The 20390-nt window shown below is 45.9% G+C and overlaps 1 protein-coding gene across 3 annotated transcripts in view; it reads left to right on the top strand.

Annotated features, from left to right (window-relative positions):
- Window positions 1–20108, top strand: part of DIPK1B (divergent protein kinase domain 1B) — a 44668-nt gene extending 24560 nt beyond the window's left edge. For 2 of the 3 annotated variants that reach the window (XM_070758902.1, XM_070758903.1), the window contains 4 exons: window positions 11869–12003; window positions 14538–14645; window positions 15874–16050; window positions 17509–20108. In XM_070758902.1, the coding sequence (XP_070615003.1) occupies window positions 11938–12003; window positions 14538–14645; window positions 15874–16050; window positions 17509–18321 (1164 nt within the window). In that variant the 5' untranslated portion in view covers window positions 11869–11937 and the 3' untranslated portion in view covers window positions 18322–20108. Of the gene's footprint in view, window positions 1–4988; window positions 5271–11868; window positions 12004–14537; window positions 14646–15873; window positions 16051–17508 lie in introns of those variants that run through there. The other variant, XM_070758901.1, reaches the window with a different exon arrangement.
- The last annotated feature ends 282 nt before the right edge of the window (window positions 20109–20390 follow it).

Here is a 20390-nt window from a genome sequence, read left to right as displayed (position 1 = left end):
TGAAGGACTCTTCTTGTGAAGTATTTGAACATTTTCAAGGGTGTTAATGTCAGAAATGTGGTATGGGTTCCAAACAGATGAGCTGTATTCTAGGATGGGTCTGGGGAAAGTTTTGTAAGCTCTTGTAAGCAGAGTGAGATTTCCAGAGCAGAAGCTATGGAGGATTAGATTAACAACTCTTGAGGCCTTCTTAGCGATGTTGTTGCAGTGGGCTTTGGCACTTAGATCTTTAGTTATTAGTATTCTGAGGTCCTTGACCAAGTGGGGATTATCTGTGATAATTTGTTTTTTAAGTTTGTATTTGAAGTTCTGATTCTTTTTGCCGATGTGTAGGACAGAGCATTTGCTGGTTGAGACTTTAAAGATGGATATTTTGTACTTTCCTCCCTGTGATGTTAAAAACAGCCCATGTTTGTCAGGAGGGAATGTTTAAACTCATTTAGAAGAAAAGCTTTGTTCATTTGTTTGTTCTGTGTGTATTTTTGTATGTGTTGTAAATGGGTGTTATCTGTCTATGCTTTTTCCTGAAACATAAGGTGTGTCCATCCATAAGAACCTCTCTGATTGTATAGGTAAATAGTATTTTTCTTATTACGTTATTGTTAACTTATCAGTAGTCATTAAAATTACTATGAAAGTACAGTACTCCTGGAATATATAATATATATAATATATATCAGAGACCGCCTTCTGCTGCACGAATCCCAGCGACCAGTTAGCTCCCACAGAGTGGGTCTTCTCCGGATCCCGTCAACCAAACAATGTTGCTTGGCGGGGCCCAGGGGAAGAGCCTTCTCTGTGGCGGCCCCGGCCCTCTGGAACCAACTCCCCCCAGAGATTAGAATTGCCCCCACCCTCCTTGCCTTTCGTAAGCTGCTTAAAACCCACCTCTGCCGCCAGGCATGGGGGAATTGAGATACACTTTCCCCCTAGGCCTTTACAATTTTATACATGGTATGTCTGTATGTATGATTGGTTTTTTATAATAATGGGGTTTTAACTGTTTTTAGTATTGGATTATTGTTATATGCTGTTTTATTCTGTTGTTAGCCGCCCCGAGTCTGCGGAGAGGGGCGGCATACAAATCAAATCAAATCAAATAAAATAAAAAAATAAATAAATAAATAAATAAAATAAGCATTTTAAAAAATAATAATAATCTGGGTTTTTTTTAAAAAAAAATCTAAACTGTATTGATAATACTGGGCCCAATGTTGTCAAGATGTTTAGATATTGTAAAAATAAACATTAAAGGTAGATTCTTCATGCCCCTCACAAATTGTGCACACTAAAATACTAGCCTTACAAAATTATTTAGAACTTTTAGCATTCTTAAGGTGCCAGTCCTTAAGTCATCTTTAATATGTGCTTTACAAAATTCTTGTAGCGTTTGTTCAGTTTCAGCGGTGACTTTTCTTGTTCTTATTCATTACCTGAAATATTTTGTCTTATTATCCAGTTTTTCTTTCCTCTGAAGTGTCCCCATTTTGCCCCCTTAACAACTGTAATGTGAACTGATGTCTTTTCAAACTCTGCCTGCAAGCTGTCCACCCCCCCCCCCCACTCCACCTTTCCATCTCTTGTCCTCTGTTCTCCATTCCTCATGTCAGACCAACAATGCCTCTTCTGGTAAGGTCACCCAGTAATGGGCAGCCAACATTTTTACTGCCATACTGTGGGTGTGGCTTATTTTGTGGGTGTGGCTTAATAGTCATGGGACTGTGAAGGAGTGGCTTGCCGGCCATGTGACCAGGTGGGAGTGGCTTGAACGATCATCATCGTTGAAGTGAACTGTTAAGTCCTCGACTTACAACCTTACCAGTGTTGCTCGCTGGGTGACAATTTGCTTCGCGTTTCCCACGCTCTCCTTCCAGGGTCCCCCCCCCACTTCAGGCTGGATAGCGAGGCAAATGGGTGCTGCCAGAAGCATAAATGCTGCCAGCGCCACTTCTACCCATGCCTTCTGCTTGCACCTCAGGCGGGAGGTGGCCGCGGGAGGCCGGAGGGAAGACGGGCAAGAAAGAGGGAAACTCGTCTGAGGCCAGGAAAGAGGAAAGAGGGAAAAAGCAAGGAATGCAGACACAGCAGGGGAAAAAAGGAGAGCCATTGAGAAAGACGAGTCAATCTATTCATAAATAAAATACCTTCAGCTGCTCCAGACTGGAGTTGATAGGATTAAGAATTTATATCCCCCATCCAGATTCTAAGAACAGGGCATGACTTTTAGGACATAATAGGATTAACCCACTGCTATTAGACTAGCAAAAGACACAAGACTTGCTATATTTCACAACCCTCCTGGAGCATCTCAGACCCCTATGAAAATCCATCCATTCCTAAACCAAGGGCTCAGCCACCCCATTTGCCGCTGCCACTGAAGTTTCAAATAAATGTTCTTTCCCTGTGTTCTGCCTGGCTAATGGCAATTAGCCACCCACGAGTCCAGAATGAAGTCAAACACACGGCAATTGAATCAAGAAAGTCTCCTTTATGTACAGAGCCTAAAACGCCTGCTTGAAATGCAAAACCAATTAGTATTGTTTTAGGAGTCCCAAAAGGTTACAATTACTCACACCAGAGGTTCACTTGACACATTGAGGCTTGTGCCAGAGCAGAGGAGTGATTTATGAATCAATAAAGCCAGAGTTCCACACTCTGATTCCGCACAGCCTTTTCTGGCTTGAATGTCACAGAGTTCACAGAAATCCCAAAACAGAAAGCAAACCATGCTGCTCAATTTTCTTTCTTCTTCCCAAAACGCTAATGATAAACTCCCACGCCCAGCACTCCAACCCTCCCATCAGAGTAATTAAACTCTGAACAACTGCACTCCATTATCTGTTTTATGCCTGCGCAGCTGTTCCTGCCTTCCCAAGATCCTGCACACGCGGGTATTCAAGATAGGGTTATTCATGACGTCTTCCCCTTCTGAGTCCGAGGACCCTCTAGCTGGGAGACTAGCTGGTGGGCTGGCTGCACCCATTCTCCTGTCTGTCTCTTCCTCCTCACTGCCTTCCTCTGCTTGTGATTCAGCATCACTGTCTGAGGCACCTGGCAACCAGACTGGTCTTCTATAAACAGAAGGCCTCCGGGGGGAGGGGGAAGCTGTCTTTGCCCTCCCCAGGCATTGAGTTATGGGTGTGGGCACCCACGCATGTGCAATAATGCACACCCACACTCTTTCAGCATCCAAGGAAAAAAAGGTTACCATCACTGGTCTAGCCCCTGTATTTTGCCATTTTATGGAAAATCTTGTGAAGAAGACAACTTCACAGAAGTCCCAGATACCCTTCGTCAACCTTGAAGCTGACCTGGCGAGAGCCATCTTGGAGCTTCAGTGCTACCACGCTGGAGCTGAAGGATAGGAAGGGGGAATATAAGTCATCTTACAAGTCTTTTAGTTAATAGTTTGAAATGAACAAAAGAACCATTGTTAAAATATTACATAATAGTAAACGAATGAACAAATAAAAATAAAGACTATTTGAGGATAATACCAAAATAAATACAAATACAAATACAAAAAATGGGTTCCTTTCAGGGCTGCCTTAATCCAAGTGAACAAAAATAAAGTCTGCTGGGGCGACGTCAGGACTATATGGGGGGGGGGGCAGCGTTGGCACCTGGTGTTTGGCCAGGAACTCGCGGACTTGTGGCAAGCCGCATTTTTCGTCCATAGAAGAGATCCAATCAGCTGTGACGAAGACCTTGCGAGAGGTCCCCGAAGACGCCTTCCAGGGCACATACTGGTCATGGCAGAGTCACTGGAAAAAATGTGTAGAGGCCCAAGGACAGTGGGCAAATTTTGTGCAAATTTGTTCAATAAATTACTTTTTTAAAAAATGCATTACTTTTGGAATGCACCCTGTATGGTCCCTCTCGATCGATGTTGCGTTCCAGTTGAGGATGGCTCTTGTGCCTCCAAGAAGTCTTTGCATCAAAGAAATTGGCAAAAGAAAAATTTCCTAGTGCGGATGCCAACTGCTGTTGAAAGCAAAGATGTTTGCTGATAGCATAGAATTGTGTCCCCCTCCAGCTGGCATCACTTCTTCAGGAGAAATTCCAGTATATGATGCTAAACAAACAGGTAAGGGAGGTGGTAGAGTCTCCTAGATGAGAGGTTTTTAAGGAGCGGCTATTCTCAAGGACAATTTAATTGTGTGTTTTTTTGCAAATTGCAATTCTAATTGTGAATTATATCAAAGGCGTTCAAACTTGGAAACTTGTGGACTTCAACTTCCAGATTTCCATAATAATAATAATAATAATAATAATAATAATAATAATAATAATAATAATAATAATAATAATCTGTCGATTGCAAAAGGCCACTTTACTGGGATCGGCAAACATAATTCGCCGCTACATCACACAGTCCTAGGTGCTTGGGAAGCGCCCGACTGGTGATGAAATACGAAATCCAGCATAGTGATCTCGTTTGCTGTGTTGAATTGACATAATGATGATGATGATGATGATGTTTCCTCTGTGTGCCTTAGGAGTTCACCTTTTGAATAGTAAGAATTATATGTCATGGGGGGGGGGCATCAGGAGTTTAGAGATGCTTAGGTGGGGGCATGGCCAAAACAAGTTTGGGAACCACTCCCCACCCTCCAGTCAGAACCGAAGAACCTCCAGGGAGGAGAAGCGAAAAGTCTTCAAAGCAAAAGGCTTGGGTTCTCCCGCAGCTGCCCAGGATCGCGGGACTTGCAGAGACTGCGGGTGGGGGGGAGAGCAGAGGGCTGGCGGCGCCAGGAAGGGCCGAGGTTGCCGAGGCTCGGGGGGGGGGGTTCCTCGGGGGAAGGCGGCCTCTGGGGACGGCGGGGGCGCCGAGCTCCGGCTGAAGCAGCAGCCTTGGCGGCTCCGAGGCGCTTCGGAGAGCCGCGGCGGGCGGTTCCTTTTCGGGGAGAGCGGCGGCGGCTTCTGGCGCACCGGCGGCCAGCGGAGGGTCTGGGCCGGGGGCGCCTCTCCCTTTGGAAGCCGGGGAGGAGGAGGAGGAGCGGAGGGAGGCCCGGGCTGCTGCCTCGCCCCCCGCCCGCCCGCCTCCCTCCCTCCGCTCCGCCGGCTCCATCCTCGCCCAGCGCAGCGCCGCCGCCTCTCCATCCCTGGCCACCGCCGGCCCGGAGGGGGCGGGTGGTCGCCGGGAGCCTTCCCGGAGTGCTGGGGCCAGAGCCGGCAAGGACCGCCGGCCGGTCGGCCCGCCCAGCATGCGGCGGCTCCGGAGGTTCGTGCAGCTGGTGGTTTTCTGCCCGCTCTCCAAAGGCCTGCAGGTGAACCTTTGGGCGGAGGGGAGGGAGGAAGAAGAGGGGAAGGAAAAGGAGGGGGAGGAAGAGAGGACAGGGAGTGGGAAGAGGAAGAAGAGGAAAAGGAGGAGGGGAGGGGAGGGGAGAGGAGAGGGAGGAAAAGGAGGAAGAAGAGGAGAGGGGGAGGGAGGAAGAGGGGGAGGAACCGGAGGAAGAGGAGAGAGGGAGGAAGGAAGAGGAGGAAGAAGAGGAGAGGGGGAGGGAGGAAGAGGAGGAAGAGGAGAGGGGGAAGGAGGAAGAGGGGGAGGAAGAGGAGGAAGAGGAGAGGGGGAGGGAGGAACAGGAGGAGGAACAGGAGGAAGAAGAGAAGAGGAGGGAGGAAGAGGAGGAAGAAGAGGAGAGGGGCAGGGAGGAAGAGAGGAGGAGGAAGAAGAGGAAGGGAGGGGATGAGGAAGGAGGAGGGAGAGGAAGACGAGAAGGTTGAGGGGAGGAGGGGGGAAAGGGGAGGAGGGGGACGTGGGCCTGGGGCCTCCGCGGAGGCTGCGACAGGAATCGAGGGAGGCGCCGGTGGGCTTTGCTACAAACGGGGCCGCCTGGCACCTCCGGCCTTTTGCCAGCCGGGGCTTTCGGGTGGGCTTGGGGCCGCTTTGGGAAGCGCTGGCCAGAGGCTTCGGCTTCTCCAGCCGGGTCGCAACCGGGTCCTTTTCTCTCTCCCCCCCCCCCCCCCCCGTCCCCCAATCTCGCCATCGCGTGCAGACGGAGCGCCGCTGGTTATTGGCCAATGAAATGATACAGTACAATAGGCTGGTAACCCGCGTGCAGGAATGGTCGTGCGAGCCCAGAAATGCTCGGGAGCGAAGCATTTGCAAATATTGACCTGATGCTCTTCCTCATGGGTGTGTGTGTGTGTGTATGAGAGAGAGAGAGAGAGAGCCTTTGCCTTGCTCTTTTGCAGCATCTGTCAATATGAAAGAACCTTGACATTCATTGTTCCCGGTGGATTGTTATGCTTTCCTTGTACTCTTACTCTTTCTACAGCTGTCTAAAGTTGACCCCAAAACTTGTGATTGCATGAAGCAAGCAGATAGATAGATAGATAGATAGATAGATAGATAGATAGATAGATAGATAGATAGATAGATAGATAGATAGATAGATAGATAACTATAGATAGATAGATAGATAGATAGATAGATAGATAGATTGATAACTATAGATAGATAGATAGATAGATAGATAGATAACTATAGATTGATTGATTGATTGATTGATTGATTGATTGATTGATAGATAGATAGATAGACAGACAGACAGACAGACAGATAGATAACTATAGATAGATAGATAGATAGATATAGATAGATAGATAGATAGATAGATAGATAGATAGATAACTATAGGTAGATAGATAGATAAATAGATAACTATAGATAGATAGATAGATAACTAGATAGATAGATAGATAGATAGATAGATAGATAGATAGATAGATAGATAAACTATAGATAGATAGATAGATAGATAGATAGATAGATAGATAGATAGATAGATAGATAGATAGATAACTATAGGTAGATAGATAGATAAATAGATAACTATAGATAGATAGATAACTATAGATAGATAGATAGATAGATAGATAGATAGATAGATAGATAACTATAGATAGATAGATAGATAACTATAGATAGATAGATAGATAAACGATAGATAGATAGATAGATAGATAGATAGATAGATAGATAGATAGATAGATAGATAGAGTGTTTGAGTGTGTGTTGTTGTTTTTCCCGTTGAATCAAAAAACTACTGCCTTACACCCAGACTGTCCAGGTTCAAATCCTGGTAAAGGGTAGGGCTAGCTGATGAGAGCTAAATAGCTTGAAATAGATCTATACTGCACTAGTCTCCCTTCCTTTTCATTATCAGTAAAAACAGGTTACATATATACATACTCTTTATACTCACTATACACACGCACCGTATATACAGTGTGTGTATGTATTTGTGTGTGTAGAGAGAGAGAGTGAGCATATATATATATATATATAGAGAGAGAGAGAGAGCATTTATTTATTTATTCGATTTTATGCCACTCTTATACTCAGGGTGGCTTACAACATGTTAGCAATAGCACTTTTTAACAGAGCCAGCCACAATCCAGGTCCTCATTTGACCCACCTCGGAAGGATGGAAGGCTGAGTCAACTTTGAGCCGCTGATGAGATTTGAACCACTGACCTACAGATCTAGCAGTCAGCTTCAGTGGCCTGCAGTACAGCACTCTACCTGCTGCACCACCCTGGCTCTATATGTGTGTGTATGTCTGGTGAGTGGTCCATGACCTGGCCAGTTTAGTGACAGATTCTGAAGAGGATGAACCAGGCCGGTCTTGGTATCCTAGGCCAGCATTCTTGCTGGCTGAATCATTGAGTGAGAGAAAGCTAGAACCTGAGGAACTTCCAGAGACTGTAGAAACCCCAATGATGGTCTCCCTTGACTCAGAGGGGATGAGGACCTGTAGGATCAGGAGCCCCTATTAGATGCCCGGGTCAGAAAGTTTAGAAGCAGACAGGAAGAGCTTGTGCTTTTGGCTTTGTGCTAAGGCAAAAAAAGCTTGACCTGAGCTGCCTTCCCTCTATAAATACTGGTGGGTGGGTGTGGAGTGCTGGCTCAGCAGCTGCAAGCTGTGTTGAAACCTCCTCATTAGTTGGAGGGGTAACACCTTCAGTAATTGATGCAACTGATATATGCTGATTAGTTGATGTTTGCGGATTAGGGGTGATATCCTGAGTAGTTGGAGCCTGCAGATTAGTCAGCTGCTTTGTAATGTATGTCTGTGGTGTAACATCCTGGGTTTTGGTTTGACTGCGAGTTTGTGGTCTAGTTATTTATTTATTCAATTTATTTATTTATTTATTTATTCAATTTTTATGCCGCCCTTCTCCTTAGACTCAGGGCAGCTTACAACATGTTAGCAATAGCCCTTTTTAACAGAGCCAGCATATTGCCCCCACAATCCGGGTCCTCATTTTACCCACCTCGGAAGGATGGAAGGCTGAGTCAACCTTGAGCCGGTGATGAGATTTGAACCGCTGACCTTCAGATCTACAGTCAGCTTCAGTGGCCTGCAGTACAGCACTCTACCTGCTGCGCCACTCCTGCTCTTGTTTATGTGTTTATGGTGTGTGTCAGTTTGCTTTGTGTCTGTGTCAGAGGGGGGTGCAGCAGTTGGAGGCACTGCTGTGGTTTGGCTTCTGGGTGTTGGTTACATTTGGTCTGTAGGGTGAGTGTAGACTTGGGTCTGATGAGGGTGATTGGTAGTGGTGTCCTGTGTTGTTCTGGGTCTGGTTTCAATTTTCGTGGCTGGGATACATTTGTTGATAACATCTGGAAACTAGCCCTTATCAACAAACGTATCCCAGCCATGAGAACTGAAACCAGACCCAGAACAACCGAGAAAATCAAGACTATCCTAAGAATGAGCTGCTGAAAGAAAACCAGAAGCAAAGGAGGATTTTCCAAGAGAGGGTTTTAGAAGCCAACGTTGGTCGGGTTCTTCTATTATTTATTAGCCCGCTAAAGATAAAAGGTTGGTTTCTTCTTGGAAACATGATGCTTCCTTTGTGCAGAGGTCACAATGGGAAGGAAGCTTCTGTCTTTGGCTATCCTTTCCTCTTACAAATTCTGTAAAAAAATGTGTGCAATACCTACCAGGAACAGTTGTGCTTCTTTGGAAATTATCCCTCTTATTTTTATGAGCGGAATCACAACTGTAAGAATGCAGGTACTGGTAGTCCTAGACTTACAACAGTTCACTTAGTGACTGTTCAGAATTATGTCACTGAAAGAATGGACTTATGATTGTTTTTCACATTTATGACCATTGCCGCATCCCCTAAAAGCTTGTCATTCAGTCTTGGTCAGCAAAAGCCCACTAAGGATGTCCAGAAATACCAACTTCTATTTTAACTTTGATCAAGTAAGGCAACATTATATTCCTTCCATTTAGTTTTAACAATGCTTGATCTTTAATCCCTTCAAATAATGTCCTAGAACCAGGCTGTTTTTCTTTGTCTCTTCTCACCAAGTCTTTCAATACTTCTAACAGGTCACCTTTGCAAACCCAACATAACAGCATTGTGTTGCAGTATTCCAAGTGTGGTCTTACTAAAGGTTTTATAAAGCAGTATTGCTGCTTCACATGATCTTGATTCTATGTCTCTGTTTACACAACCCAGCATTCTATTAGCTTGTTTGGCTGCTGCTGCAGCAATTAGAACTCCAAGGTCCCACTCACTGGTTTTTGAGCCATTTGAGCCAAATCTGTACTTATATCTTTGATTTTTCTTGCCTAAATATTTTCTCTACATTGAAATTCACTCAGAGTGCTTTTTGGGGTTATAGCTGTAACCTTCAGTACCCAAACAAATGAAATCAGTGAGATGGACATCGGTGGAAGGAACCAACCTGGCAAGAGAGCTGGATGAATGCTTATGCATTCCTCTGTTGAGAGAACACACTGCCTGCTTTTCGGTTAACATCTGTCCCCTAAAGGAGGCCTCCTGCTTTGTATGCAAATTACCTTTAAAGTGATTTAATCAAGCAATTAATCAGTTTGAAGGCAGGCATTAAACCACTGCGATTTCTGAATTGTGTGGCATGAGACTAGGTTCATACAGCACGCTAGGTAGTGTTCTGTCGGGCTCTCTGGCAAACTCCTCCCAAAAATTCACAGGTACAAATTTCAGACACACACACGTTTGAAAATTCAAAACAATGTTCTTTATAATGAAAATTCACTTAAACCAAGCCCTCTTTTGGTATAGCAAAGAGCACTCGTCTCCAAACAAACTGGTAATTTGTACAAGTCCCTTATCAGTTCTTTGATACTTAGCTTGCAGCTGTGAGGCAATTCACACTCCTTCTTTCACAAAGTGAAACACACTTTGCTCTGGTTTAGATTCAAAGCGGGGGGAAATCAGCACACAAAAGGTCAAAGTCAGTAAAGCAGTCACGAAACACAAGGATCAGATAATCCTCCACAATGGCCAAACCCACAGGCTGCTATTTATAGCAGCCTCACTAATGACCACAGCCCCACCCAACCACAGGTGGCCTCATTTTCTTTGATAACAATCTCTCAGTTGTTGCTGCCTATGCATCGCTCTCCACAGGCGTGGCTGTATCATTAACTCTTGTTCCGAATCCAAGGAGGAGCTAGATAATTGATCTCCTTCTGAGCTGTCTGTCCCACTCTCCTCCTCCCTGTCACTCATGTCTTCTTGGTCAGAGGAGCCTTCATCATCAGATTCCACTGGGGGCAAAACAGGCCTGCAGCATGTGGATGTCTCCCCCACATCCACAGTCCTTGGGGCAGGAGCTGGGCCAGAGCTAACCACAACAGGTAGGGGGGAAACAGAGCTGTTTGTGATTCATTTTGTTTGGTGGGAAGCCAGGTTTCAAGTAGAGATTGGACAGAGTGGTCCCCTGCTTCAGCAGGGGGTTAGACTAGAAGACCTCCAAGATCCGTTCCAACTCTTGTTTATTCTATGTTATTCTATGAATGAATCCAGAGTATTCCATCACAGCCCAAAGGTGAAGATGCTCCCAGGTAAACTTTTAATTGCTCTTCCTTAGCTTTCTTATTTGTCTTCCAGGGGATCTTTAGCTTCATCTGGCTTAGCTTCTAAGACTGGCCAACACAAGGCAGGTGCCACCACCCTCCATTGCAGCCAGGGTCCGCAACTTGGGCGTCCTCCTCGATCCACAGCTCACATTAGAGAAACATCTTTCGGCTGTGGCGAGAGGGGCATTTGCCCAGGTTCGCCTAGTGCACCAGTTGCGGCCCTATTTGGACCGGGAGTCACTGCTCACAGTCACTCATGCCCTCATCACCTCGAGGCTCGACTACTGTAATGCTCTCTACATGGGGCTACCTTTGAAAAGTGTTCGGAAACTTCAGGTCGTGCAGAATGCAGCTGTGAGAGCATTCATGAGCTTTCCCAAATATGCCCATGTTATACCAACACTCCTCAGTCTGCATTGGTTGCCGATCAGTTTCCGGTCACAATTCAAAGTGTTGGTTATGACCTATAAAGCCCTTCATGGCACCGGACCAGACTATCTCAGGGACCGCCTTCTGCTGCATGAATCCCAGCGACCAGTTAGGTCCCACAGAGTGGGTCTTCTCTGGTTCCCGTCAACTAAACAATGTCGCTTGGCGGGATCCAGGGAAGGAGCCTTCTCTGTGGCGGGCCTGACCCTCTGGAACCAACTCCTCCCAGAGATTAAAATTGCTCCCACCATCCTTGCCTTTCATAAGCTTCTTAAAACCCACCTCTGCCGCCAGGCACGGGGGAACTGAGATACTCTTTCCCCCCAGGCCTTTACAATTTTATGCATGGTATGTCTGCATGTATGTTTGGTTTTACAATAAGGGTTTTTAACTGTTTTAATATTGGATTGTTATATGCTGTTTTACTACTGTTGTTAGCCGCCCCGAGTCTACGGAGAGGGGCGGCATACAAATCCAATCCAATCCAATCAAATCAGGGACATCCAGAATGGTCCCTTGTAGCCTTCGGAATAGGTTGACCCTCTTTGTTTTGTTTCTCTCCTATCAGAGCCGCCTTCCTGGCATCAAAGTGAAGTACCTCTTCTTTGCCTGGCTGGGCATTTTTGTGGGCAGCTGGATGGTCTACATGCATTATTCGTCCTACTCTGAGCTGTGTCGAGGACACGTCTGCCAGGCGATCATTGTGAGTGTTTCTCTTGCAAGGAGGTCCTCCAGCCAGCAGAGGGACCACAACTGTTCTGACCCAGCGCTCCAAACACGACAAATCCTCTGTAGTTGAAACAATGTTTTTAAAAAAAAATATTTTAATTAAATTTTATTACAACAAACAAACAAAAACTTAAAGAAAAAGTGTCCAACACCAATAAAACCCCACCACCATTTAGAGCAGTGTTTCCCAACCTTGGCAACTTGAAGATATTTGGACTTCAACTTCCAGAATTCCCCAGCCAGCAAATGCTGGCTGGGGAATTCTGGGAGTTGAAGTCCAGATATCTTCAAGTTGCTAAGGTTGGGAAACACTGATTTAGGGGGTTAAATTATTTGCAATAAGTTTCAATTTCTTCCTTAGCTCCGGTTTACATTTCTTTACATACAAATAGTGATTGGAATTTATTTTTCACATTGTCGTCATAAATTCTACTTAAGATATATTTTTTCACCTTATTCCATCGTGCCATCAGCTTCTCCGATTTATTTTCATCAAAGTTATTTAATCTTATTTCCATAATTCCGAAGTGGATGTGGTCCACCATGTACCAGTACCAATTCTGGATTGTCCATTTATTACTATCCTTCCACCCTAATACCACTACTGCTTGAGCGCTTTCCAAATCTGCTGTTTTGATTTCTTTAAATTCTCGTAATTCCCCATATTTAACTATGGGGAATTACGAGAATTTAAAGAAATCAAAACAGCAGCAGAGGAACCACAACTCTTCTGACCCAGTGCTCCAAACACGACAAACCCTCTGTAGTTGAAACAATGGAACACCATCTTTTGGCTGTTGCGAGGGGGTTTTGTCGAGGTTCGCCTGGTGCATCAGTTGCGGTCCGATTTGGACAGGGAGTCTTTATTCACTGTCACTTATGTGCCCCTATCACCTTGAGGTTCGACTACTGCAGTGCTCTCTACATGGGGCTATCTTTGAAGAGTGTTCAGAAACTGCAAATCATGCAAAATGCAGCTGCGCGAGCGGTCATGGGCCGTCTCAGATATGCCCATGTTCTTCCAGCATTACATGGTCTGCACTGGTTGCCGATTGGTTTCCGGACACAATTCAAAGTGTTGGTTATGACCTATAAAGCCCTACATGACATCAGGAAGAATACCAGCGACTGGTGAGGTCCTACAGAGTCGGCTTTCTCCAGGTCCCAACTAGACAATGTTGCTTGGCAGGGCCTTCTCTGTGGGGGCCCTGGCATTCTGGAATCAGCTCCCCCCAGAGATCCATACTGCTCCCATCGCCCTCGCCTTCTGCAAGAGTCTAAAGACTCACTTATGCCACCAGGCTTGGAGCCATTAGATCCTAGCCCCTGGCCAACAAGTGCAATATTCAGTAAGTTCACTGTGTAAATGGAAGTGACTGATTTTAATATCATTGGGGTTTTAGATTGTTTTTAAATGAATTGGATTACAATATTGTCTTGTTTTTATATGTGGTGAGCCACCCCAAGTCCTCAGAGAGGGGCGGCATAGAAGTCCAATTAATAAAAAATAAATGATTCCTTTATTAGAAGTGCCAGCAGCCCCAGCAAAACAAGTTTCTCTTTCACCTTAGGTTAACAAGTCTGTCTTGCAGGGAGATGAATAGTTGTCTGCCACATCTATTCATCTCCATCCGCTGCCTTTTATCCCCAGAGCTGCACTAGCAGCCGTGGCTTTTCCATCCCAAGGACCAGCCCATAGATTTCCACTGCTCTCCTCTTCTCTCCTCTGCTTTCTGTGCATCCGCGCATCAGGCACTGGATCCAGCTGTTCCTCCCCTTCTTCATCAGCCACCACCAGACCTGGGGACTGAGACAGCCCAGACTCCACCTCTGTCTCTCTCTCTCTGCCAGTTCCATTCCTTCTTCTCCCTGGGAGCTTCCAGGTTGCCTTGATGCTGACTCCCACGCCTCTTCCTCCTCTGATTCAAATGCTGGAGGAGTCAGCGGCCGACAGGCCACAACAACAACAACTTCACTGTTTAGCTTTGAGGAAAGGGAGGCCCCAAACCCCCTTGAGTGAGGGCAATTAACCAGGCTTGTCTCCAGAAATCGTTGGCGGTTTTCAAGAAGAGTGTCAGGGTTCCAAAAAACACCCCCAACAAAATGGCTTCCAAAACTGACAAAGAAATTAGAAGCCATTTTGAGACAGTCACTTATCTTAATAGGTCAGTGATGGCAATGGCAGTGATGGCTTTGCGTGCCAAAAGGCCTCACTGAAGCCTGGGACGATGAAAAAACAGCCAAAAGGGGAAACTGGAAGTTCAGAAAAACAGACTTCCGGTTTGTCCATTGTGCCGTTTTTCACACTCCAGAGCCTTTGGGGAAGCTTCCCTGAAGGTTCTGAAGGGCAAAATGGCCTTCCCCCGTAAATTGTCCTTTTTTTCAATTGTTTCACTAGATAAAATACTCGTAACCTGAGTTTATAAGACAGGAAGTACTCACGATTCCTCATCATCCCAGCCAAAGAGATGCTCAGGCTTTCTCTCTCTCTCTCTCTCTTTCTCTCAGTGTGACCAATACAACAAAGGCATCATTTCGGGATCTATGTGCAAAGACCTTTGTGAGGACCACACCTTGGTGTTTGAACACTGTTTGTCACCTTCTCCCACCCAGCAGGTAGGTCCTAGAGAATTACGTGTTTCACGCTGAGGACAGGTTCCTTGTTTAGGACACGGGCTGGGCCATCTCTGGAAAAATATGAAAAATTCGTTGCTTTTTTACGTAAAATATAACTTCAGAGAACTGAAGTCCAAGACCGTCTTCTGCCGTACGAATTCTGATGCATAACACACCAGACATCCGGATGGAGAAAAAGAAAGTATGGATCATCGACATCGCAATCCCAGGGGACAGCAGAATTGAGGAGAAGCAGCTAGAGAAATTAGTGAAATACGAAGATCTAAAAATCGAGCTGCAACGACTCTGGCATAAGCCAGTGTAAGTGGTCCCAGTGGTACTTGGCACACTGGGCGCAGTGCCAAAGGATCTCAATTCCCAGTCCAACAGTCCTTCAGATGACTTCAGACTCCACTTTCGTCTAGCTGCAAGCATCTTTTCTATTCCCACAGGCAAAGGAATGCCACCTAGACATAACATTCTTCCTTTATCTTTACAACACCCTCCCCCTTGCAACAGTAAGAAAGTGGCAGTCCTGAAGTAGTATTAAATTTTACGCTTACAAACCTAAAAGCCGATAGGCTAGGCTAGGCTAGGCTTAGAATAGAATAGAATAGAATAGAATTCTTTATTGGCCAAGTATGATTGAACACACAAGGAATTTGTCTTTGGTGCAGATGCTCTCAGTGTACATTTAAAAAAAGATACATTTGTCAAGAATCATGAAGTACCACACTTAATGATTATAGGAGTCAAATAAGCAATCATTATTATATTCATCTTTGTATCTATAATTTCAAACTGAATGTGTTCCACCACGTGCCGGTACCAATTTTGTATTGTCCATTTTGTTGCATCCTTTCAACCTAAAACTGTTTCTTTAACTTCTCTGAATTCACCCATATCACTCTTTATTACTAATACTGCCATCACTCATGGCAGAGCTCCGCAACCTTGGCGACTTTAAGCCTGGCGGACTTCAACTCCCAGAATCCCCCAGCCAGCTCTGGGAGTTGAAGTCCGCCAGGCTTAAAGTCACCAAGGTTGGAGACCCCTCACTTATGGCACCGCCATCTTGTTTTTAGCTTCTGTGCATGAGGCACGTCCCTGAGCAAACAGACAGCAAAGAAAACTGGAACCCATCCCTATCCCTGATTGTAAGTCTCCCAACTACTGAGGTTAGGGTAGCTAACACAGTCCCAGGCACCATTTTTGTTGTATCTTGCAGATCTACAGCGGCCTCTGGAAGGAGAAAGAAGTGATTATCAAATGTGGCTTGGAAGAAGCTCTAAAAGCCGACAGCAATCCAGACGCGGAGCCCAGGAGAGACGTGGTTCTCTTCAACAAGCCAACTCGGGGGACGTCCATGGATGAATTCCGGGAGATGCTTCTGAGTTTCTTGAAAGTGAGTGGCTCTTCGGTTCCTAGAAGACCTTCGAACCACCTCTCAAGGGGCCGATTCGCACATAATAATAATAATAATAATAATAATAATAATAATAATAATAATAATAATAATAATAATTTATTAGATTTGTATGCCGCCCCTCTCCAAAGACTTGGGGCGGCTCACAACAAGCAATAAAACAATATTGTACAGGCACAAATCTAATATTAAGAAAAAACTAAAAAACCCTATCATAATTAAAAACCAAACAGCACATATATACCAAACATAAATTATAATAAGCTTGGGGGAAAGGTGTCTCAAATCCCCCATGCCTGGCGGTATAGATGGGTCTTAAGTAGTTTACGGAAGACGGGGAGGGTGGGAGCAGTTCTAATCTCCGGGGGGAGTTGATTCCAGAGGGCCGGGGCCGCCACAGAGAAGGCTCTTCCCCTGGGGCCCGCCAGACGACATTATTTAGTCGACGGGACCGGGAGAAGGCCAACTCTGTGGGACATTATCAGTCGCTGGGATTCATGCGGTAGCAGGCGGTTCCGGAGGTAATCTGGTCCATTGCCATGTAGGGCTTTAAAGGTCATGACCAACACTTTGAATTGTGACCGGAAACTGATCGGCAGCCAATGCAAGCCACGGAGTGTTGTAGAAACGTGGGCGAATCTAGGAAGCCCCACGATAGCTCTCGTGGCTGCGTTCTGCACGATCTGAAGTTTCCGAACACTTTTCAAAGGAAGCCCCATGTAGAGAGCGTTGCAGTAATCGAACCTCGAGGTGATAAGGACATGCTTTTTTGGCATGAAAAGCAAGGCAGGCTGCCTTCCCCCTTGACGCAGGAGGTGGAAGCAGACGGGTAGAGGAGCGTGTTGAGTTGGGGAGAACGCTTTTTTAAAAGGGCGGGTGTAACTGCCCCATGGAAAGGAGGAGCTTCCAGATTGAACTTCGGTCTTGGAAATGATTTTATTTATTTATTTATTTATTTATTTATTCATTTGTCCAATACACAAATACATAGGAAGAAAAATAGACATGTGGTAAAAGTGAACTTAGAGGAGAGGATATATGAAAGGAAGAGAATATATATGATAGGTGAAAGAAAGGAAAGACAATTGGACAGGGGACGCAAGGCACACTGGTGCACTTATGTACGCCCCTTACTGGCCTCTTAGGAACCTGGGGAGGTCAATCGTGAAGAGTCTAAGGGAGAAATGTTGGGGGTTAGGGGTTGACACAATTGAGTCCGGTAATGAGTTCCACGCTTCGATAACTCGATTCTTGAAATCATATTTTTTACAGTCAAGTTTGGAGCGCTTCGTATTAAGTTTGAATCTGTTGCGTGCTCTTGTGTTATTGCGGTTGAAGCTGAAGTAGTCATTGACCGGTAGGACGTTGCAGCATATGATCTTGTGGGCAATACTCAAATCATGTTTTAAGATGTCTTGGATTGTTCTGTTTTCACAGGCTGGTCTCGGGGATCAAGCCTCCCTCACCAACTTGGTGAGCCAGATTATCGCCATGGCCGATGTCAGTCGAGACGGGAAGCTTTCTCTGGCCGAAGCGAAATCCATATGGGCCCTTCTGCAGCTGAACGACTTCCTGCTGACCTTTTCCCTGCACGAGAAGGAGCACACGCCCAGGCTCTTGGGGCACTGCGGCGATCTGTATCTCACAGAGAAGATCCACCACACCTCCCTCCACACCATGAACTTTCCTGCCTTCCTGCAGCCGCTGCTGCCTTCTGCCGTCCTCCGAGTCATCCGCCAGTGGTTTTCCCCCACCTGGCCCCGGCGAGCCAAAATCGCCATTGGACTTCTGGAATTCGTGGAGGAGATCTTCCACGGGACCTACGGCAACTTCTACATCTGCGAGGCTGGCTTCACCAACATGGGCTACAGTAACAAATACGACTTCAAAATGGTGGACCTCAGGACAGTGGCCGCGGAGATGACCATCCAGAGGTTCCTTAAGGGCCGTCACTGTGAGCAAAACACGGACTGCACCTACGGGAAGGACTGTGTGGCGCCGTGCGATAAGCTCATGAAACAGTGCAAGAGCGATGTGGTCCAGCCCAACCTTGCCAAGATGTGTGGGCTCCTATTGGAGTACCTACTGCACGGGGCCCCTAGTGACTTGAAGGAGGAGCTGCAGAAGCAGTTGAAAACATGCACCACGCTCAGTGGGCTGGCCAGCCAAATGGAGGTGCACCACTCGCTGGTGCTCAACAGCCTCAAGACCCTCTTGTGGAAGAAAATCTCCAACACCCAATATTCCTAGAGGCCCCCCGGGAAGCCCCAAGGACAAGGCCAGGGAGGACAACTCCCCTGTTGCCAACGCGGTCTAAAGCAGTGTTGGCGATCCTTTTCAGCACCAAGCACCGAAACAAGAGTGTGCACGAGCGGTAGTGCTGGAAACTGGAAGACCAGTTCACCAGCACGCATGCACATGCTGGGAAGCAAAGCTTCCGGTTTATGGTCTGTGCCTACGTGTCAGTCACTTTGTCTTCCAGTTTCTGGCGTGCATGCATGTGCAAAGACGAGTTGTCCAGTGCACATGTCCATGCCAGAAGCCAGAAGAGCTGGCTTGCCCACAGAGATGGTTCTGCGTGCCACTTCGCGTGCTAAGGTTCACCATCACGGGTGTAAGGCATTTGAGTGAGTACGCCACAGGGGAGCCATGTAGCTTTCACAGACAGACGAGGACTTTGGGATGGGGAAGGATGAGAAAGAAAAGCAGAGTTTTGTGGAACTGATGGGGATTATCCAGGTAAGTGTTGCTGGAGTAAGGAGAGGACAATTGTCTATCTGATGTAAATAAATGCACTCTCTATCTCTCTTTTCTCTCTCTCTCTCTTTTCTCTCTCTCTCTCTCCCTCTCCCTCCTTCCCTCTCTCTTGTGGATTCTGCTTCAAGGACATGGCTGACTCTTCACTGGGAGAGCCAGTTCAAAACAAAGGTTGGACATCCAACTTTCAGGCTGGCTTCAAACAACTGTAGTTTTATAATGAGTGCATTGTATCAGCCCCAGAAGAAATCTAATCCAACAATCAGATTAAGTGTACTGTGCAACGAAGCCAAAGGCAGACAGTTGTCTAACCGAGCATCATTCCTTACCATTAATCGAAAAATTAGATTCTTTAGCTTCATGAGACAGGCTCACTTCCAGCTCCATAGCAGTCCACACGTTCACCAGGCCCTAAATAGAATGTAATCTGGTGTATGGTATCCATTGCTGACAGAGGCTACTTACAGAGTTTACAGATTAACAGAGTTGGAGGTCATCTAGTCCAACCCCAAGCAGGAGGCGCCACAGCAGTCCAGTCTCTTCTTGAAAGCTTCTAGTGATAAAACTCCAACTTCTGAAGACAACTTCTGTTCCAGGGGTTGGCTGTTCTGTCAAAACATTTCTCCTTATTTCTAGGTTGAATCTCTCCTTGATCAGTTTCCATCCATTATTCCTTGCTTGACCTTCGGGTGCTTTGGAAAATAGCTTGACCCCCTCCTCTCTGTGGCAGCTCCTCAAATATTGGAAGATGCTATCATGTCTCCCTTGGTCCTTCTCTTCACTAGACCAAGCAGGCCCAGTTCCTGCAACTGTTCATGATATGTTTGAGCCTCCAGACCCAAAATCAACTTAGTTGCTCTTCTTTGCACTATTTCTAGAGTCTCCACATCTTTTTTATAATGTGGTGACCAAACCTGGATGCAGTATAGGTGTGGTCTTACTAAGGTCTTACCTAGTGAGGTGTTAGTACATCACTAGATCTAGATTGTCTCCCTCTGCTAATGGAGTTTAGGATTGCAATGGATTTTTTGCCTGCCGCCACACACTGCTGACTTGCTCAAAGGAGGAATTCTACACTTGACGGAAAAATATTGGCTTTGTCTCCTGGCTCAACCACCTATGGTGCTGGCCTTTCACATCGATTTTTAAAAGATGACCACTCTTGACTTCCTTTCCTGGAAGAAAGAACAGAGCCAGCTGTAGAGGTAATCCTTCTTAAGAGAGCTGTGCCCAATTTTATAACTTTTTCACCACCATTAATTAAATTGTTCCTGTTGCTACGTGAATTGGGTTATTCTTACGTGAAACCCGTTTTCCCCACTGGTGTTTTTGCTTATCGGAAGCTGGCTGGGAAGATCACAAATTAATCTATGATGTGGTAACCATCATAAACACATGCTGGTTGACAAGTGCCTGAATTGTGATCACATGACCTTGGGTACGAGGACAGTGGAATTACCGAGGCAGGATCTGTGGGTCATTTCTATGCTTTCCTCCCAACTGTGTTCAACCCCCAAGTTCAGGGCTTGTGTTTATTTATTTATTATTATTTATTTATTAAT

This window comes from Erythrolamprus reginae, chromosome 8 (assembly GCF_031021105.1).
Source record: "Erythrolamprus reginae isolate rEryReg1 chromosome 8, rEryReg1.hap1, whole genome shotgun sequence".
Classification (NCBI taxonomy): domain Eukaryota; kingdom Metazoa; phylum Chordata; class Lepidosauria; order Squamata; family Dipsadidae; genus Erythrolamprus; species Erythrolamprus reginae.
This window is presented reverse-complemented; position numbering and strand designations above follow the sequence as displayed.